General features: G+C 54.5%; 1 protein-coding gene across 1 annotated transcript in view; it reads right to left on the bottom strand.

Moving 5' to 3' along the window:
* Positions 1-6,955: 6,955 nt before the first annotated feature.
* PGBD5 (piggyBac transposable element derived 5) overlaps positions 6,956-22,580 on the bottom strand; it is a 64,581-nt gene continuing 48,956 nt past the window's right edge. The window contains exons 3-7 of the mRNA XM_084755962.1: positions 18,917-19,051; positions 15,898-16,078; positions 13,925-14,122; positions 11,462-11,567; positions 6,956-9,001 (exon numbers count right to left, since the gene is read on the bottom strand). Coding sequence (XP_084612088.1) covers positions 8,806-9,001; positions 11,462-11,567; positions 13,925-14,122; positions 15,898-16,078; positions 18,917-19,051 — 816 coding nt within the window. The 3' untranslated portion in view covers positions 6,956-8,805. The remainder of the gene's footprint in view (positions 9,002-11,461; positions 11,568-13,924; positions 14,123-15,897; positions 16,079-18,916; positions 19,052-22,580) is intronic.

Genomic DNA, 22,580 nt, shown 5'->3' with positions numbered 1-22,580 from the left:
CACCCTCTGTAACCTGCACTGGCCATCCTCTGTAGCCTGCACTGACCATCCTCTGTAGCCTGCACTGACCATCTTCTGTAACCTGCACTGACCATCTTCTGTAGCCTGCACTGATCATCCTCTGTAGCCTGCACTGACCATCTTCTGTAACCTGCACTGGCCATCCTCTCTAACCTGCACTGACCATCTTCTGTAGCCTGCACTGACCATCCTCTGTAGCCTGCACTGACCATCTTCTGTAACCTGCACTGACCATCTTCTGTAGCCTGCACTGACCATCTTCTGTAACCTGCACTGGCCACCCTCTGTAACCTGCACTGGCCATCCTCTGTAGCCTGCACTGACCATCTTCTGTAGCCTGCACTGACCATCCTCTGTAGCCTGCACTGACCATCTTCTGTAACCTGCACTGACCATCTTCTGTAGCCTGCACTGACCATCTTCTGTAGCCTGCACTGGCCACCCTCTGTAACCTGCACTGGCCATCCTCTGTAGCCTGCACTGACCATCTTCTGTAACCTGCACTGACCATCTTCTATAACCTGCACTGGCCATCCTCTGTAACCTGCACTGACCATCTTCTGTAACCTGCACTGACCATCTTCTGTAACCTGCACTGGCCATCTTCTGTAGCCTGCACTGACCATCTTCTGTAGCCTGCACTGATCATCCTCTGTAACCAGGCAAGGCTCCCGGTGGTGGGACTGAGACACCAACCCTGCCACAAGCTCTTTGACCCACACTCACAATGTGTCCTGCTTGCACGATGTGCTGCAATAATGGATACACAGACATTGCAGAGTGGCCAGCCAAGGACTGGTCTAATTTGAGGCATCCTATCATACCTGATACTGCCTGGACGGCCAGGCACAGGACGCCGGAGGGACAGAGACCTAGGGTAGAACACGACTGGAAAAGAAAAGAAACGACTCCTAATGATGCTCTGCTATCCCGACAGCTCAGTGCCCCTGGCACCCCTTTGCTGCCTCTGGGGGCGCTCACGAAGGCGCTTCCTTGATTGACATCACTCGGCCAGGAAAGAAAAGCGCAGGAAACACATGGGCCCGCAATTCTGTTAAGCCTCACTGGCCAGCAACGAGTCCGTTTAGCTCTGAGCCCACTCCAGGCTGGGCGCCCAGCTGTGGAGGCTTTCTATCCTGTTGGTTTGTTACCTGCTCTGATATGTCCCACCAAAGGCCAATTTTCTTAACCCCCAGGCCAGGCTCATGTGCATAAAAATATCAGGTGTTCCTTCCGGAGGCCCACGTATTATAGAGACCCCAGTGTGTAAGGACACATCTGGGGCAGCTGCCCTAGACTACCCACCTAGAAGACACGAGATACAGTGAAGCATCTTCCAGTCTTTGTCTCCCTCGTCAGAGTGTCCTTTGTGGGCGTGGGCACGGGCACCTGTTCGGACTACTTACTCTTGCAGATGTGGATCTGTAATATCCTGTGACCTTAATGAACTCCTACTCTCACGACACCCACCACCACATAAAACCCAGAGTCAGCGCTCCCTTTGACCCCTGCTCTCACATTTATAATCTGGGCGCAGCGTGAGGGATTTGCCACAGGCACCTGTCATCTGGAGAGCACTGAATGCTCCGCCCAATTCTCTTATATAGCAACTGAGAAGTAAATCCGAGACGGGACAGGAGGGGTACCCAGGGCATGGGAGGACAGAGGAAAAACAGGCAGCTAGGAGGGAAGGAATATTCTACCTCGTTCGGAGACAAACAGGCTCGACGCCAGGCAGAAGGAGCCGACACTGAGACCCGGCGCAGGCCCCACTTCCAGCCTCCCACTCAAGCAGGCTGACCCTTCCTGGTCTCCACCTGTCACAGCAGCAGCTTGTCTGGAGCACCTGGCCCTGGGCTGCTGCAAATTCATATGAGCTGCCAAGGTGTAGCCAGTTTAGTGCTTTGGGGGCGAGTCTGGGAAAACTCTTGACGTCTCCTTTAGCTGTGTGGACTGACTGTGCCCCATAGCCACACACCCTGCCCCATGAGCTTGGGGACCCCAGAGACTTCCGGTTTTTTTTTCAAGGCTCGCAGAGTACTGCATATACAACAGGGACGGGGGTGCTGAGGAGCCTAGGCTAAGGGACGGGCGTATGTGTGGAGGAGGCATTTGCCCTGCAGCTCCAGCAGGATCCGTGTGCGTTCTGGACAGCTAGAGCCTCTCAGAGGTAGCAACCCCCATCCATCCCCCCCCGCCCCCCCCACAAAGCTTCAACACGCGCCAGCTGCTCTGCGCTTGCGCACTGGGAACCTCGTGCATCCGAGCCCCAGGCCCTCCCCACCCTGAGCGTAGAACAGGCTCCCTGCTTTGTTATCACTGTTTTTCTTCTTTCCTCTACATCAGTAAACTTTAAGCCTGCCTTGAGTTTTGCCTGCGTGCTAGAGTCTCAAGAGAAAACTGAGCCCGGCTTCCTTGTCGGCCTCAGGTGCCCACACTTTGCTATTTGCAGCTCAAGGACCCAGCAGCGCAGTGTAGGCAGGGAAGCAGTTGAACAAAGGGGTGGTGTTCCCACGGCCCCTTCGCAGGGCATCAGGTGGGGAGTCTGCCCTCTCCCTCCCTTCCTCCTTGGGAAGACAGTCAGTTCCCTGAGGTCCGGTTTGCAGTATCTCTTGACCTAGGAGTCCTGGCATAAGCCGCACTCCCTCCTAGGTTCCCTCAGGAGAAGTAGGCCCGCCAGCCACCCCCATCCATCCATATGAAGTCAAAGTGCCTGGTTGGAGCCCGCTCCCTTACTCTCCTTACAGCGGAGGTGGCCTGACTGGGTTCGAGCATGCCCGTGGTGGGGCTGTCCCCTTGCTCAGAAGGAGCCCTTACCAGATTGTCATGGCCACTTCCGAGTCCATCTTGAGTTTTAGTCAGGTGTACAGCCTTAAGCAGACGTCTCACATCTGAACAGAAGCCAGGAAATATGTTGGGGGCACTGATGGTCATTCGTGGGGTGGGGGTGGGGTCACTGAACTCATTCTCTGGGATGGAAAAAGAACCGAACAGCCGGAAAAGACTCAAGACCAAACCATGAAGAAAGAAAAAGAAATGTAACAGCTGCGCTCCTTCAGGCCAGGAGGAGCCTCACCGGAGCCCACACCAACCTGGGTATTTTATAAAACCCCTGGTCTTCTTCTTGCCCCTATTGGTCCTTATTAGGTAGCCGCCTCCCACGCCTCGCAACGTCTTCTGGGAGGAAGAGGCTGCCAATTCAGGAAGCCCCACTTCCCTTCCTTCGTCCACCCACGTCCCTCTAACTCTCCTTCAACCAGAGGAATTCTGGGAAGGATAGTAAAGGTGGGGAGAGCAAAAGAGGAAGTGAGCAGGGACGTGAGCAGGGACGTGAGCAGGGACGTGAGCAGGACTAGAGAGAGAAGAGAGTGAAAGCAGGAGCTGGAGAGAAAAATCGCCGTTTAATTTACAAACGTTACCGTGTCAGGGCACACAGGAAGAAGTGAAGGTAAATTCTGTCCTTACTGGGAGGTTGATTTGAAATCACTGAGACATTTAAAAGGTGTTTAAAAAACTGTCTTGGCCAGTCTAAAACAAAACAAAACAAAACAAAACAAAACAAACCCTCAAGCATTGTTACAGTGTGCTGCATAAATATTTATTGCTGGAACTCGAGAGATTGCTCAGTGGTTAAGAGCACCTCCTGCTCTTGCGGGGAACCAGAGTTCAGTTCCCAGCACCGCACTGAGCTGCTCACAACTACTTGTAATTCTATCACCAGGGGAGAGGGATCAATGTCTTCTGGCCCCAGTGTGTACTGGCACACTGGCACACTGGCACAAACAAGCACACACACACACACACACACACACACACACACACACACAGAATTATTAAATATTTTCATGTCCTATTTTATGTTGGAAGACATGTGCTGCTCAGAACCCTTTTTAGGTGTGTGTGCAAGAGGCACGGGGAATTTCCCTGCATGTGTGTATGTGTACCACATGCGTGCCGGGTGCCGACAGAGGTTCATAGAAAGTGTCGGATCCCCTGGAACTGGAGTCACAGATGGTGAGTGCTGGGAACCAAGCCCAGGCCCTCACCAACAGCAGCGAGAGCTCTTAACCGTGAAGCCATCTCTCCAGCCGCCTTAAAATATTTATCTTCTCTTGTAATAAAGTATAAAAATCATTTTCATTATCCATCGTTAACAGCAACCTTCTAGAATTGTCCAGCAAGGCCAAAGCCACATTCCTTTCATTTATTCAAACTCCGGCCAGGAAGGACTCCCCTGGGCAGACTTTGTAAGCAGGATTTCTCCCCAGAAAGGCTATTACATAATTCCCCAGGTCTCTAGAAAGGCTGCTGGCCAAGTCCCTCAGGAGCCCTGACACTGGGCGCAGCCCTTTGCACGGACCTCCCTCCTGTGTCTCCTCTGCTCACACACCAACTTTTGGTCTCTGCACTTCTGACTGATATTCACCCAGCTCCAAGCTTCCGGAGAGGCAGAGGGTGCAAGGCCAGCGGGTGGGTGGTGGGGGTGCTGCTCCTGCGTAGAACAGTCTATGCATAAAGGGCGGTGGGAAGTGGAGCCAAGGAAACTACAGGACATCAGGCGGGATGGACAGCAAGGGTCCCTGCCCTGCCCTTTCTTCATCGCCCACAGCCATGGGTGGGGTTCCTAAGCTTGGCCTAGTCCCAGATACATTGGCCAGTTTCTGATTTTTGCAACTAAATACTTGAGAAGCCCACCTAAAGGCAGAGAGGCTTCTGGGGCTTTTGTGTCCACTGCTTTCAGGCCTGTGGCACAGCAGAAATACTAAGATGTTCACTATGATGGCCAGGAGGCAGTGGGAGAAGGGCTAAAGGGGCCAGGAACAGGGCACAGCGTTTCAAGGCAAGCCCTCAGCGACCACTTCCTCTAACCAGGCCCACTGCCCCTTAGCTCACTCAGCTGTGAACCTATCAACAGCCTAAGTCCTGGCTCAGTTTAGTGTCTTCATGGTTCGGGCACCTCCCAATAGCGCCACCTCCTGGGGAGCAGCCGTCAATGCATCCGTTCCCAGGGACATTTTATACTCAGACTGGAACAGCCGCTGCACTCACCAGGAAACTTGGTGCCCTGCGTGGGCATTCTCCCCACGGCCTCTCACCCCAGGGGAAACCAGCAGAGTGGGAAACAAAACGTATGTGACTGCGTCTTCGAGTTTTGGGATTTAAGACAACTCTGTTGAAGAAACAATCACGACTGGATATCTTGAGTTAGCTTGTGGTCTATGAAATTTGTAAATAAATAAATGGAAACTTAAGAGTTAAAAAAAACCCTAATATTTTACTGCCTTAATGACTTTCTGACCTGTGTGTACACAGTTGGCCTTTATGTATACATAGGACCTGTTCACGGTCAACCAGCTATTTGTGTTAACCCATAGCAGGCCACACACTGACAGAACATGACCTGCACCCTCGATGATCCCGCAGACAGTGGGGTCTGTCCCACCTGCCGCACAGGAAGTGACCATGGTGCCACCCTTGTGGTGACTGCTCCCATACCCTGTCCCGTACGCACACTGTCAGGTGCTGACGCCTGTGGACTGGCACAGATGACGGGGTCAGAACCTTTGGGCCTTGTGTCGGGGGAGTGTTCATCTCGAGTCCTGCACCCAGGTCATTCCATCGTGGTGGCCTCCCTGGTTAGTCGGCAGCCAGAGAGGCTTTGCCTTGAATGACCCACCCAAGCCTTCAAAGATGACCCAATGGCCACAGAGGACAAGGTCCCCATCGGAGGCTCTTGTCAGCCAAATATTAAATCTGGAAAGGAAAGGAGCAAATATGTAGCTGTTTATGATCCGAGCTGAATTCACTGCGGCTGCTGCTGTGACCACACACTGACCGGGCAGCAGAATGAACGGCTCAGGTGGAGGGACCCTGCGACTTCACTTCACACGAGCGTCTGGAGCTCAAGGCTCTTTCATTTCTGTGCCTGGTAACAAGGAAATCCCCAGGGGAACATGTTTAAGTGGCGAGAGGCCTCACTGGCCATGGGATGTGGAGGTGTCACCAGCCCCATGTATTCTGCCAGGCCAATTCCTGGGGAAGAGGTGGCTTGTGGGATACGCAGGAAGGATTTGGGACTTCTCGTGAGAGTCACATCCTGGGCCACCGGGACATGGATCCTTGGTGATCTGAAGACACCCTCATCTGTCTACGGCACTGCGGGAGGCGACAGAACCAGGAGGAGAGAGTCTGGTGGAAGGAGGCTGGGCTGTCAGTGTTATCAGTGTCCCCTGAGGACGACCCCGGCATCTTGGCCTCCTCAGCTCTCAGGCTCTACTTACTGGCACATCGGCAGCTTTGTTCTTCCATGTCCTCTAGTCAAGAACGTCTGCCTTAACCCAAAGCAGAAGAGACAGACAGACAGCCACACCCCCCAACCCAAGGCAGAAGAGACAGCCACCCACACTCCCCACGCGCTAGGACCGTCGCAATGTGAGCCAACCAAACATTGTCCTTGTCATCTAGCGGAGCAGCCTTTTGTCTGGGTGGCAGGAAGCTGAGATGGGGGCCTCTCCCTGGCCACCAGGGATGCCACATTGCTGAAAAGCCAGTGTCTGTTTGAAGACCAAGAGACAGCAAGGCCCAGGCACTAAGGCTTTCTAACCTCATACATCATGTGCCATTCTCACCTTCATGGAAAACAAATGAAAAGCTCTTCAACTTACACACGCCTCACGGGCTGCAGTGCTGTGACCACACACTGGCCGGCTGCCACCTTCCCACCATTGACAGAAAACAGGTGGCAAGAGAGCCCCAAACAGCACCTCCACTCAGGGATGGTGTCAGCTGTTGACTGGAGCAAACACCCTGTGGAACATCGCCACCTGCTGGCCTCAGGTGCACACCACAGCCTCGGGGGTGCAGCCACTGTCCATCCAGGAACATATTTCTGAGAACCCAAGACCCTCCATGGATGCCGGAATCACAAACCATATTTCTTTCTTTTACTCACACTCTTGTGATAAAGTTTAATTAGGCACAGTAAGAATTTAACAATAAAATACAACAACTTTAGCAATGTGCTATAATAAAAGTTTACAACGTATGGATTATTTCTTTCTGGAACTTTCCATTTAGTATTTTTTGGATCACAGTTGACCTCAGGCAACCAAGACTAAAAATAATGGGTGGGGGGTCAACTACACTCAGAAGTACTGCCATTCATTCACAGTCACACATCAACTCCCAACTTAATTCTTTTTATAAACTGTCCCATGGTTCGAGGTTCCAAAAACAGCTCATCCCACACGTACCTAGCCACACAATGGGAAAGTGAGTTCAAAGGAGTAGCTTTCTAACTCTGCCCTTTGAAACAAAGCCACATACTAACAAGCCAACATCTAAATAGATTTTTATTTTTATTTTTCTTGTTTGGACAGAAAAAGAAAAAGTCATTGGCCTTCATTAATCTCCCTAAGTTTTGGGAACACCTGAACTCAGAAAGAGTGGACCTTGTAGAAAAGCATCAGAAATTAAAAATATATTTCTCCATGTGGTAAAAGTGCTTTCAATCCGATTAAGGGTACAGCAAGGCTCATCTTAAACACAATCTGAATACTGGGCCTATGATCTGTGGCATCGCAGGTCCCCCCACAAGTGTGGGTGCCCACGGAGAGTGAGGACACGGGAGTGACAAGGCGTGGAGGACATAATGCCAGCCACATCTCTGCGTGTCCCAAAGCCCCTGCTGAGGACATTCTGTGTCTGAGGAAGTGGCTGAGAGGTCAGGTGGAAGGGGTACAAGATGCAGAAATTTCTTCTTTTCCATCTGTGGGGAGAGTGGACCAACCTTGGGGCCAAGGCTCCAGGAGACGTGTCAACCTCTGGAAGGAAGGGCCTGGGGAGGTCTCACACGTCTTCCTGCCAGCTGCTGCCTGCCCCTGCTGTGGCCAGTCCCCAGGCCCAGGCCAGATCGCCAGGTGGTTCCCCAGCCAGGACCTCCTAGGCCAGCTGTACCTTTCTGGGGGAAGACCACACACAGAGAAAGGGCACTGGGGGATTTTGTTTTCACAATGCTACATAGTTCTCAAAACAGGGAATTCTGCCAGCAATGACACGGTGACCAAGGGAAGCCTCCCCAGCCTTGGTAGCTATAGTCACATTTGTCCTGGAAGCCAGAGGCCCTTCCTGTCCCACCACAGGCCAGACACAGAACTGTGATCATGCGGGGAACTGTGAGGGGGTGTGGTGTGGGAGAGGAGGGGACACGCCCCATTTACGGTAGACCTTAAGCAACAGTAGGAAAATAACCTGAAGATATATTGAAAAATAAAAAAACAGCATTGCTCTGCCCCCTTCGCAGTTTCCTCTCTGCCCTGCTCCGCCACCAGCCCCACAAAGGAGGAGGATGTAACCGGAACACCCTGTTTATAGCCAGCAAGTGGCAACCATCCTGTCCCATTGACTCTGAGTTTTAATGGCACCACATTGCGTTTCTTCTTTCAATGGAGCCATCTGAGCTGATCATGTGGGGGGAGTGCTGGAAACCCACGCCCCTATGTGCAGAGTGCTGGCACAGGGCAGTCCATTTTGTAAGCTTGCCTGGTCCGCATGTGAGCCCATCATAATTTTTCAAGCTCCGTGAAAGCAGAGCATGGTCCATGGGTCCTATTGCTGGCACCTTCCGAGGTCACAGCCCCGCCAGTCACCTGCATCAGGCTCCGGGGAGCCACCCTTCAGAGGGGTGGCACGGAAAGCAGACCTTTGACCACACGTGGGCCCTCTGGTGGGCAGGCAGGGGACAGGCTCCTTCCTTGTTCCTGCCACCCCTGGGCCAGCCCGGTCTCAGTGGGCTGGTGATGTGTCCTCCAGGCCCAGCAACTCCCTGACGAGTCTCTCTCCAAATTGTGCGCGGCTGTATCTCTTCACGTGGTAGGCGTCTGACATTTTGTACAGGATGTAGGCGTTGTTGACGGCGATGCTGATGGCGAACCAGAACACCTGCTGCCACGTCTTGTTTGGTTTGTGGGAGATGAAATACCTGGGAAGAGAGGGAGGCGTAGCTATTTCCTGAGGCTGAAACATCCCCTCACGGAGGGAAGCTCTTTAAGACTCAGGCGGTAAATGAAACCCACAAGACTGAGGGACCTCTTGAAACTTGGGAGGTTCACAAGGCCCCACCCCAAGTGTACATCAGCCCTAGCAAATGCTGGAAGGGGAGACTCTTCACCCAGCTGAGGGAGCCCCAGGGAAGCAGCTTTTGTGAGCCATCACCCACGAGCCCGCAGGTGACCATGGCAAACTCCATGGCTCCCTCGGCTAAGACCTGAGTGGAAATAGCTCTCTAGTCTGCCACTAGTGCCCAATCTGGGGTGAACAGGCGTTTGCCCACATCTCCTCAGAGAAGTCACACAACAGGCACGCTGGTCACAGCTTGCAGGGAAGAGAACCCAGAAACTCCGCACCTGGCCACAGTGTCCGCGGACTCCCACGTGGCCGGGAGCAGTGGGAACCAGCTGTGGGAAGGGCGCCATTACAGTGAACTTCACTCAGGGAAAACAGCTGTTTCGGGATGGGAAGGGAGGTGGGGCTGTGACAGGCCCTATGCCATCCCCAGCGCCCCTCTTCTCAAGCCTTTTTCTAGGCCCATCCACACCTAAGCGCTCAGTTCCAGGCTTGCAGTGTGCTCCCTCGCTCCCGGATGCGGTCCTGTTACCCATCTGTCCCTCCTCGGGGAAGGCGCAGGACCCTGGGACTGGTCCTGGGGACACTATTCCGCCCAGAACCTTAGTTTAGGATTGTCTTGTCATGTTTACTGTCTCCGCATCTTAGCCTCGTCATGTTTGGAGACACCAACAGCTTTGAAACATGGTGACAGTGATGTGTCGAGCTGTCACAGCAGAAGAGGCGCCTCCTCACAGGAAGGAGGGACGGACTAGAGAGGACACACACAGCTTTGCTCTCCCCTCCCACTCATGCCAGAGGCCAAACACCGGAGGTTCCCCTAAGGCAGCCGAGCAGGTGTTCGGCTACCCAGCTAGCTGCACTAGCTTAGCACTAGGTGGGTAGCTGGGGTGGAGGCATCGACACGCTCGACAGCCTCCTCTGAGCTCATCAGGACACCTGGCAGGTGGCTTTGTGGTACACGTAAGCCACACATATCTACTAAATACACTGCATGTGCCTTGGGTATGCCGTGTGTGCACAAGCCCACACCTGGTCACAGGCATTCCTGGGTAAAGGAACCTATGGACTCAGAAAAAGGCCTTGCGCTGACTCCTGGCATCGTGGACAGATGGGAGGTGGACAGGGTAGACAAAGGCCAGAGAGGATAAAGGCTGAACTGTGAGCCAAGGCACCCACCAGCACTGGGGCATGAGCAGCAAAGGTACCTCAGGTGGGCTGGAGTGTATAGGCCTCCCTGGGGCCAGCACGAGAACCAGGAACTACGTCATAGGTCCTCATGCTCCATATGTGTGCTCTTCACTGTGTCAGGGCTGACACTACCCTCCCTACACACCACTGTGCCTGTGTTGTTGTGTGTCACCCCTCATATACCTAATGCCACCTGCATGTACACTTGCCACCCACACGCTCACCTGCTGTACACCTGCCGCCCACACACTTACCTGCTGTACACCTGCCGCCCACACACTCACCTGCTGTACACCTGCCACCCACACGCTCACCTGCTGTACACCTGCCACCCACACGCTCACCTGCTGTACACCTGCCACCCACACGCTCACCTGCTGTACACCTGCCACCCACACGCTCACCTGCTGTACACCTGCCACCCACATGCTCACCTGCTGTACACCTGCCACCCACACGCTCACCTGCTGTACACCTGCCACCCACACGCTCACCTGCTGTACACCTGCCGCCCACACGCTTACCTGCTGTACACCTGCTGCCCACACACTCACCTGCTGTACACCTGCCACTCACACACTCACCTGCTGTACACCTGCCACCCACACACTCACCTGCTGTACACCTGCCACCCACACACCTACATGTATACCTGCCGCCCACACACTCACCTGCTGTACACCTGCTGCCCACACACTCACCTGCTGTACACCTGCTGCCCACACACTCACCTGCTGTACACCTGCCGCCCACATGCTCACCTGCATGCACACCTGCCACTCACACGCTCACCTGCACGCACACCTGCCGCCCACACACTCACCTGCATGCCCACCTGCTGCCCACACACTCACCTGCATGCATACCTGCCGCCCACACACTCACCTGCATGCACACCTGCTGCCCACACGCTCACCTGCACACACACCTGCCGCCCACACGCTCACCTGCTGTACACCTGCCACCCACACACTCACCTGCATGCACACCTGCCACCTACACGCTCACCTGCACGCACACCTGCCACCCACACACCTACATGCACACCTGCCGCCCACACACTCACCTGCTGTACACCTGCTGCCCACACACTCACCTGCTGTACACCTGCTGCCCACACACTCACCTGCTGTACTTGTCATCGTATCTACAGATGTAGCTGAGGTGAGCAGCAAAGGCCTCCACAGCCAGAGGGCAGGGGATTTCCCCACTTCTGCGCTTGATGATGACACCTGGAGAGAGTGGGAGACAGGAGCTCAGTCCCCACCCCGCCCGCCCAGGTCCTGTTGTGGGGGAAAGGGGGTGACTGGACCAGCACCGTCCACCAGGTGCTTCACACCAGGTAGGTGTGAAGAGGTGCTGAAGGCGGACAACAGCAAAGCCATCTGCCACCAAGACTCCCTCAGTACAGTGACATATACCCACAGGCAACTCTGAGAGGCACATGCGGACAGTCCTGAGGAGAACTGAGGGGAAGCAGGCTTCTCTATTCCAGCTCCCATCCTGGTTGGATTGGTCAAGGACTGGTGGGACAGGAACAGAGCACCCATGTTACAGAGGAACAAGGAGGCCAGCAGGTGCGCACCAGGCCCAACTCCCTCACACCTCTTGGGGGGGCCTCTCCTGAGGCCTTGGGACCAGGAATGGAACGTCCCCTACCTTGCCCCCCTGAATTCTCATCCATCCCAGAATGCTTTCCCTTACACAGTCAAAGGCAACACAGCCAAGGCACCTCCAGGGAGGCGGCGACAGTAACAGCCAGCAGAGCCTGGGGGCCAAAAGGGAACCAGCGGGATCTGGCCATTTCATTGCGCCAACTGCTGCTGTGTGATGTTTGTCCTCTGCTGACCATCTGCAGGCCGTGGGGACAAAGATGGAGGTGTCCTTCCCAGCACTATGTGCACTGGGCGTGGTGAGGGTTTCCCGCTGTGCCGGTTAGTTTTATGTCACACACAGAGTCACACGCTATACGGAGAACGTAAGTACAAACACGTTGCCACAGAAGCGCATATAGACCACACATGCAACACGATCACACGCACGCTGGGCCACGAAATACACGCCACACACATGCCACGCCACAGAAACGTATGTGTCACATGCCCAGCTTGCACACAGGAATGCAAGCTGCTCGTGTGCAAACCACACTGGCAGCATCTCTGCAGATTCCTCTGCAAGCCTCCCCCCCCCCCCCCAGCAGTTTCACACTGCCTTGACTGTCAGTTTCTTTAAATACAGACTCTGGGCTAATTAAGTCCTTCTGCTCTGAATCGATTTTAGATCCCCAGAGAAACAGTGAGGAAAACAGCAGGCCGCCTGGCAGGCAGGATGGCACGGGCGCTTTGCTGCCAGGGGTCTGTGATGACAGAATGATGCACAAACTCCGCCCAGGATGTCGCCCATCGCGGTGCCCTAAACAACGGAGTCCTCTCACCGTAGCCAGCAGGTGAGGCCAGAGCCACCTGCCAGTCAAATCCTCCCAGCTTGTCAAGGCACTCGGTCCCCAGGACAGCACAGACAGCATGAGGGGTCCTCCACCCACGCTCACACTCCACCCACGCTCACACTCCACCCACGCTCACACTCCACCCACGCTCACACTCCACCCACGCTCACACTCCTCCACCCACGCTCACACTCCTCCACCCACGCTCACACTCCACCCACGCTCACACTCCTCCACCCACGCTCACACTCCACCCACGCTCACACTCCTCCACCCACGCTCACACTCCACCCACGCTCACACTCCTCCACCCACGCTCACACTCCACCCACGCTCACACTCCACCCACGCTCACACTCCACCCACGCTCACACTCCTCCACCCACGCTCACACTCCACCCACGCTCACACTCCACCCACGCTCACACTCCACCCACGCTCACACTCCACCCACGCTCACACTCCACCCACGCTCACACTCCACCCACGCTCACACTCCACCCACGCTCACACTCCACCCACGCTCACACTCCACCCACGCTCACACTCCTCCACCCACGCTCACACTCCACCCACGCTCACACTCCTCCACCCACGCTCACACTCCTCCACCCACGCTCACACTCCTCCACCCACGCTCACACTCCACCCACGCTCACACTCCTCCACCCACGCTCACACTCCACCCACGCTCACACTCCACCCACGCTCACACTCCACCCACGCTCACACTCCACCCACGCTCACACTCCACCCACGCTCACACTCCACCCACGCTCACACTCCACCCACGCTCACACTCCACCCACGCTCACACTCCACCCACGCTCACACTCCTCCACCCACGCTCACACTCCTCCACCCACGCTCACACTCCACCCACGCTCACACTCCACCCACGCTCACACTCCACCCACGCTCACACTCCTCCACCCACGCTCACACTCCACCCACGCTCACACTCCACCCACGCTCACACTCCACCCACGCTCACACTCCACCCACGCTCACACTCCACCCACGCTCACACTCCACCCACGCTCACACTCCACCCACGCTCACACTCCACCCACGCTCACACTCCACCCACGCTCACACTCCACCCACGCTCACACTCCACCCACGCTCACACTCCCTGCTCACCTTGCTGCACGGGGGAGTAGGCGTTGGTCAGGAAGCGGAAGTGACCCTTGTTGTACCAGCAGATCAGAGACATGTTCCCCTTCGTCCTGATCTGGTGCTGGCCCCGGGCAAGTGGGGTGGTGGGGTTGGTGAGCATGGATGGAGGGAGGCCCGTGCAGTCACTTTTCCTGGAGCTGAGTAGGCCGCAGCAGTAGATCCCTGGCAGAGAGATGCGAAATTTCACATGGGCATCGTCAGGGTGCCCCAACCCACAGCCTAGGGCAGCAGAGACTGTGAGAGTACAACCCCTCAGAAGCAGCTGCGGAGGCCTTTCCCCTCCCCCTCCCCCCACTCCTCTATGACAGCGCACCCAAAGTTCACTAAGGCCACATTGAACATAAGCCATGGATTAGTGGCAACAGTGTGGCCCTTGGCAACAGGGCTCTTCTTGGCAGTGTGGGGCATAATATCCCATCTGCTTCCGGGAACCTGTATTTGCTAGGTTGTGACATGTATGTCACAAAAGAAGGTGGCAATCCGGAGGGAGAGGGCCTAAGTCACAGCTGAGATGGGGCAGGTGCTGAGGCTGCAGCCAGAGTCCTTGGGACGGACACACCTGTCAGAGCCTGGGACTCTGTCACTGCAGACAAGGTACAAGGATCCACTGCCAAGAGCTCAGCAACTCTAGATGGCTCTAAAAATTCATAGTGATGTCATTTTCATATTACCTAACCCTTGAAAAAGGCAAATTTTCATACCCAGCTACTGTCTTCCAGCCAGGGGTTCTCTTCCCGTCTCCTAGCTTGCTGAGGCAGAGAAGGACCTTCCCCGGGTCTCAGAAGCAACCCTCCTGACTCCTGGGGAGCAGCCTCAGTGGTCCAGCCATGCTCTGGTACCAACACTCACTCAGCTCTGCACATCTGGCCTCTCTCTCTCTCTCTCTCTCTCTCTCTCTCTCTCATACACACACACACACACTCATGTGTGCACACACACGTACACACGTATACACACATACCCGTGCACGTTCCAACTCCTAGTGATGACAACAAATTCAGAGGTGGACCATCACATACATGTGCCCATGCCACCAAGGGCTACACTTCTATGTCCATGCCTCCACAGACACGGGCTCAGGCAGCAGCCCAGCTCCCCGCTGGCCAGAGCTCTGTGTCTCGTGCTCTAGGGTCAGCTCCTGTGGCTTTCCTTCCCTCCTCAGTCTTGCTGGGCTCTCCACAGATGAGCCCTGAGCCTGCGCCGCCGGCCAGGGCTGAGGGTCACCCTTACCTGGACTGCAGTACAGCGCTCAGAGGCTGGCTGCTCCCTCACTTCAGCACAGTGCCTGAGGCCCCGACGTAAACCGCTTGTCCCTCCACAATACGAGAGGGTTGGGTTTTAAAGCCTGATAGCCACATGTGGCGTGGCTAAATGCCTCAGTTCTATACCCTCTGTCTACGTGTGATGCACTCTGGGCTGTCTCCAAGCACAGCTTGACGCTTAGGTCTGCATTTTTTACATCCAGCATCCACCAAAGCGATGGGGGTGGGGGTGGGGGTGGGGGAAGGTGGGGGAGGGGGGTGGGGGGGCCTTATCCAGTCTGTGAGGAACAAACAGAGCCTCCCACCCTGAGGAGCCTGGGACCTTTCTGAGACCTGTGGATTGTTCCTGACCACACAGATGGGAGGGGACTCAGCAGCGATGCTGAGCGACTGTACTTTCCAAACCCTTCTTGACGAGGGACTCTGATGGCCAGGACCACACGGCACAGGACACCCACGGGAGTGCCCAGAAGACTGGCAGAGCTCTGTGACAATGCTGTGTCTAGATGGTGTGCCCAGGGCTCCCACATCTGGAGAGCACCAGAACCCAGACCCACGGGGCCGCTGAGACGCCAGACGTGTGAGCGGCCTGTGCTAGCCACGCCTCCTGTCCCCCTCAGCCTCTCATCACTTCCCCCAAGGAGCTGGCCGTGCTGGGACGGCCACTGGACAAACCTTGCTTCTCAAATTCTTCAAACAGGGTGAGGCTGGTGATGCTGGGGCCCGTGAAGATGATGTAGTTCCTCCCGGCCGCGTTGCGGCACAGGCTCCGGGCCACCACGCTGTGGAGCTGTGTCTTGTTCTTCAGAGCGTCCAGGCTGTCTGGGCCACCGCCTTCCCTCAGGTGGACATAGATCTTCAACAGAAATGCACAGAGAGGTCAGAGTGCCAAGGGAGACGTGGACCACAGCCCGAGGCTGCAGGAAACATGGGGTCAGAGAACGTGGGGAAACCGCCCCATTATGTCATCAGCCTCATGCTGACATTGGAGCAATCAGACCATGCCAGAGCTGCCAGGAGCTGGGATTCCAGCAATGCTCTCTGAGAAGCGCCCAGAAGGAACACGTGGAAGACCCGGCTCCCATGTCTGGGCTGATGAGTTTGGGAGGCCACCCACCAAGCACAGGTGACCGTGAGAACAGAGAACATGAGGGCCCAAGTCTGCGCTTCGGTCAGTGCACGGGGAGCTAACTTAGCAACAAAGTCTCCAATGGAAGGAGCAATACTTCAGTAAGAAGTGGCGCTGAACAGCAGAGCCACTGGGCCCCCCACACTACAGGATGGGAGCCTGTCCACGGCGCAAGTGGCTTTTGTGTTCAGGGCCCACAAGGCTGAAGTCAAAACATCAGCTGGTGTGTTTCTACCTGGTTCGCAAGAACCTCCTGGCGATTAGGCTGTAGGTCACGGAGTTCCCACCACTCTCTGGGAGCCCTGAGGGTCGTCTATGTCGCTGTCCCTCTAGCTTAGGCCAGCATGCTTTATAGAGACATCCTCAGAGGGCTGTTTCTGCAGGCTGCGGTTAGGATGGGAAATTGTCTGTGCAGTGCTGTGTCTGGACATTCGGTCCCCACTGGTGGCTCTGTTTGGGGAGGCTGTGGGGCCTTCCTGAAGGAAGTGCTATGCTGGCCTTGACGGTCACATCCTGGTCTCTCTTCCCTGTTGAGCTCTTGGCTTCCTGACTGTCACCACGATGCAGCCATCCACCTCACCAGTGCCACAGGCCTGAGCTGCTCCGGCCGCCACTGTGTCTGCCTACTCTTGAACCGGTAGGAACTTGTCCTGTATTTGGTCTTAGTGACAGGAAAAGTAACTACAGAGACAGTAAGCATTTACTGGGGCAATGGAGATGGCTCAGTGGTTAAACACGGCGGCTGCTCTTACGTTTGGTCCCAGCACTCACATGGTGGCTCACAATGGTCCATAATCCACTTCCTAGAGATCTGATGCCCTCTTCTGGCCTGCACAGGCACCAGGCATAGACATACATTCAAACAGGCAAAATGAAAGTAAATACATCTTAAAAATAATAAAGCATTTACTGTATTATAGATACGCTGGGATTTGGGGGCTTGGGTGCTGAAATTAGGAAGAGGCATGAATTATAAAAGACCTTTTCAGCCAGGCACAATGGTGCACGCACTTGGGGAGGGGGAGGCAGAGGCAGGAGGAGCTCTGTAAGTTCAAGGCCTGCCTGGTCCACACAGTGAGCCTAGGACAGTGAAGTCTACACAGACAAACCCTGTCTCAACAAAACAAAGAAACAAACAAAAGACCTTTGTCACCATCACTGACAAGTGCAGCTGGAGACTGGTGAGTTTTAGACACGACTGTGTGGTTGTCACTGTGGACTGCCTTCTGTGCAGATTTGCAGATTGCCAGGCTCCGGCTCTCCGGAGACTGGCTAAGTCTGCCGTGGCTTGGGGCACATTTGCAGGACCATCTGACATTGCTCACTCCAGGCATTCTAGCCACTTCCTTCTCAAGGTGTGGACACGGCACACCACGGACGTCTGCATAACCGGTGCTCGCAGGAGGCTTCCGTAGATCCCCTCAGAAGAGATTCTGGAGACACGGGGGTGTGAGTGCTAGAGTGGAGGCTTGCTTCTATCGCTCACTGCTTGTGCAATTGTGAGCAAGCCGGTTACACGCTTGGAGCCCTGCTTTCCTGCTCTGCAAGGATGATTTGCTGTATGCAGCCTACAAGCCCACTGTGAAGTCGGGCACCCAGAAGTGGGTTTTTTTTTGTTTGTTTTTAATTTTTTAAAAAAATTTTTGTTTTGTTTTGTTTTTCGAGACAGGGTTTCTCTGTGTAGCCTTGGCTGCCCTGGACTTTGTAGACCAGGCTGGCCTCAAACTCACATCAATCCACCTGCCTCTTCCTCCTGAGTGCTGGGATTAAAAGCGTGCACCACCACGCCTAGCTTTGTTTTTTTTTTTTTTTTTTTAATTTATCTTTTTAGTCAGGGTTGGAGGTAGCAACATACCATGTATGATCAGACAGTCAAGGTAGGCACTTTGCTAGTAAACACAACCCAGAGATGGACAGAGTTCATCTCCATGTTTGGGGGTGGGGTGACATGCATGCAGTATGTGGACACGCCACTGGCTAGGCCCATGACAGTCAGAGAACTAGCTAATCTCAAGGCGGTTACTGCAGCCGTCGACCCGTCTTACCATGGTGCGCTGAGAACCCTAGTCAAGGAAGCCTGGTGTCTTTTTCCTCCTGGAACCCGCTCCAGCTATTTTCCTGTTCCTCAATCTCTCATCTTTTCCTAATTTTTCTTAATAGGGTTTGCTTCCACTTTACAACCTCCAGCTGTCCGTGACCTCTAATCTTCACTGGCCCAAGACAAACTCAGAGCCACTGTCCCAGGTCCATCTTTGGTGCTTCTGAGTCTCTGGCACCCTAGGTCCTGGGGTCATGTCAAAACCCCTCCATCACAGGGGTGGAGCCAGGTATGGCTGTGTCCTCTCCGAGCACTAGCTACCCCAACAGGAGGCAAAGTGAGACCAGACTGGCCACTGCTGGAGTGTGCAGGGGCCGCGTGGGACACCGGAAGACAGCGAACTGACTGACTCTCCGACAGCCTGGGCTCCTGGCATTGCACCTCATCCTTCTCCCCAACACGTGCATACCACCCCAGAGCACCCCACTTGTGACGCTTCCCGTCCGCTCCACAGTGCCCCGGCTCACCTGGATGATGAAGCCGGTGGACGAGCATTGTCGCACCCACAGGCTGAATTTCCGTTTTTTCCTCTTCCGCAGCTCTCGCTCCGTGCACGTGGCAATGAACACAGGGTCCTCATCGATCAGGGGTTCGTGTAGCACCTGCAGGAAAGGGGGAGGGGGAGGAAACGGATGTCCTCACGGGGCTGTGTGAGCTTGACTCCCAGCAACACCTTCAGCAGGCTGTGACCGTGACCATGTCACCTGTCTTCTCTGACCTGGAGTCCCCTCATCTGCACTGCTGCTCTGGGGAGGCTCAGCAGGGGAGCACGGGCACCGAACATGGTTCTTACTAGCCACCTTACATGGCCCCACACTGGCTGGGCCTTTCATCTTCACTGGCGTGAGACAACACACTCAGAGCCGCTATCCCAGAAGCAATCTTGTCTGGCACTCTAGGTCCTTGGGTCATGTCAAAAACCCGGCATCACAGAGACGGAGCCAGGTGTGAGCAGACTCACTGTATCAGTGACCTATTTCAGTGGCCTGGGGTTTTCAGGCCCAACTCACGTCAGTGTGTACGAGGTGTGTATGGGGGATGTGCACACCAGTGAAGCTGTCTTCAGAGGTATCTGATACCCTGGCCTGGAAGCACAATGGTTGTGAGCTGTCCCATATGCGTGCTCTGAAGTGAACCTGGCTCCTCTGCAAGGAAAGCAAGCACTCTTAGCCACCGAGCCATCTCTCCAGCCCCCTCACGCCTAAGCACACTTATTAGCTGTGCTTTACCTATGCCAACTTTTTTGTTTGTTTGTTTGCTTGTGTTTTGTTTTAAGACAGGGTTTCTTTGTGTAGCCCTGGCTGTCCTGGAACTTGCTCTGTAGGTCAAGCTGGCCTTGAACTCACAGAAGTCCATCTGCCTCTGTCTCCTGAGTGCTGGGATTAAAGGTGTGCGCTGCTGCTGCCACCACCACCACCACCAGGCATGTCAACTTCTTGATAACCTGAATCTATGACCTTTTCAAAGACAGGACAATAAAATTAAAAAAAACAACAACAACTCTCTAAGTTGATTTTTCAAACTAAAGCTCTTGGGGGGCTTTCAGGAACATTGTGGCATTATGCTGCAATTCCCTCATTCCCTCGCCTGCTCTATGCCACAATTATGAACCAGAGTGCATCTCTGCACTTTAACAAGACGTGTATACACACTGATTGCAACGCTGCAGGATGCTCTAGATTCAGGGTCATCAAATCACTGCCTACTTTTGTAAACAAAACTTCGGTTCTCACCTACTGCAGCTCTGTGGCCACATGAAAGACAGGACAAGACCCAACAGAGTCCACATAAAATCTAAAACAGTGCTTGGCCATATGCAGAAAAAGTTTCAACGAGCTAAGCTTCTGGAGATGGTGGTCAACTGTGGCTTTCCCAGCAGGTTTGAGCCAGCCCAGGGCATGGGGTCTTCTCCAAAAGCCACATCAGTCCGTGGACTGCATTGGGGACACTAGAACATCGGCCCGTAGCCTGGCCTGGGTGATGGAGGGTGGTCTTAGCACATATGACCCAGCACTTTTTTTTGTGGGGGGAGCGACACTGCCTTTGGGTCTATTTTTAGTTATTTATTTATTGTATTTTGTTAAGATTTATTTATTTATTATTATGTATACAGTGCTCTGCCTGCAAGTACACCTGCAGGCCAGAAGAGGGCATCAGATCACATTATAGATGGTTGTGAGCCACCATGTGGTTGCTGGGACTTGAATTCATGACCTCCAGAAGAGCAGTCAGTACTCTTAACCGCTGAGCCATCTCTCCAGCCCCGGTTCTATTTTTAAAAAGCATCAGCCTCAGGGCATTAGAGATGCTCCTCTTGCAGAGGACTCATGGTTGGTTTGCAGCACCCACCTGGCGGCACCCACATTGTGAATTCCAGTTCTAGGTGATCCAATGCCCTCTTCTGATCTGTGGGCAATGCACACATGTATGCACACCCCCCTACACATGTGCACACACACTTACATACATGCAGGCAAAACACTCAAATACACAAGATAAAGAAAAGTACACCTTTTTAAACAAAAAATCATCAGCCACACCTTACTTTACTGCACACGCACTGCCCCAAGTGACTTCAGTATGAGCCCAGCCTCTGGTGGGAACAGGCATGGTGGCCCTTTCTGTGCCACAGTCAGGACGCTCACATTCCTGGCTCCTTGCAGCTTATGAAACATAAAAAGCCCCATGCGGAACCATCTAGCAAAATGGACGATCTAAGCACGTCATAGGACCAGGGAAGATGGCATGGAGGTGTCCCCAGCTCCCTGCTTGGCCCCTCCCCGCCTCCTTGCCTAGACCATGAGTCTGTTGTTTCTCTGCCATCCAAGAACAGTGCTCTCCTCAGTGAGGGAGCAAGAGAGCGAGGGAGGGAGTCCATCTCTGCATGATTTTCAAGCACATTTATAACATGTCACAGCAGGACCAGCAAGCATCTCTGAGTCTCACTCCTCCTCCTCTGGGAAAACAGTGCCATCCCTGAGTCCCCTCTGTGTGACAAGCCACACTGGGGCATGCCAGGCAGCACACAGTAGATGAGACATCTCTTACTTATTTGCATAATCCCTCTCCAGGGATATTTTTCTGATTAGTCTGGCTCTGGTTTTGATGGGAGTACTTGTGTGTGGACATCACACACAAAAACAGCTGTTTTGCTTGCTGTCAGATTCTGGGGTCTTCTGGGGGTCTCTGTGAAACCTTCCGCAAAGGGTAACACTTGCTGGAATGCTAGCTGCTAAGGTTGCATGCCGCGAGTTCGTGCACCTAAGTATGTGTGTGTGTGTTTGCGCATGTGCGTGAGCACTTGTGTGTTGAGGGCGGAGGCAGGATGGGGGTACAAGGGAGCAGGCCCTGGCTCACTCCTGAGAACCAGAGCAAATCTAACTCCATCTGACAAGGGTATGGGGAAGAGCATCACTTCAACAGGGAAAGAAGGAAAGAGACGTTCCCAGGCAAGAACGCAGCTTGCCACCCCCTCCCACAACCCCGTCTCTGCCTCTCACAAGGCACCTGGCAGGTTCTAGAACAGTAGGGAAGCCCACGGACCCGAGACATAGTGACATCCCCGCAAAGCCCTGAACTTTCCGGTTGTGCAGAAGAGACCACTGGGAGTGGGGCCCGCCGAAGCCTCCGAAAGAACAGTTATGAGCACAAAACATGATGCGACTGTGCAACTGGACTCTCTCCACAGAGGGAGCTCAGCTCACTTCCCTAGGTGCCAAACTTTACAGGTGTCAGCCCCCGCCTCCATGCGCTACATCAACAGAGCAATTCTGGGATTCTGACACCAGACCAGGTGTGACAGCACTGAGGACAGGTGGACGTGAAAGGCAGTGTGGGGCGGGAGCTGGGAGCCACCAGGGCCTCCACCTTCTGAGTAGGTTAAGCGTATTTGGGAGGAGCAGGCAGGGGGGGGTGCTGGCTACCAGACCCTGTGAGAGGCCATGGGTTCTTCCCCGAGTGGCCAGGCCGACCTCTGCATGCAGGAAATGCCAACAACGTAAGGAATCTCTACGATCCCATCTCACTCCTTCACCATCAGGAAAGGGTTGACCTGAGTCTCTTCCACACAGCAGGATTGTGACCCTGAGGCAGCAGGAGCCATGGAAGGGAAGGATGTGGAAAGAGGGGAGC

Source organism: Acomys minous (genome assembly GCF_964271855.1).
Source record: "Acomys minous genome assembly, chromosome: 14".
Taxonomy (NCBI): domain Eukaryota; kingdom Metazoa; phylum Chordata; class Mammalia; order Rodentia; family Muridae; genus Acomys; species Acomys minous.
This window is presented reverse-complemented; position numbering and strand designations above follow the sequence as displayed.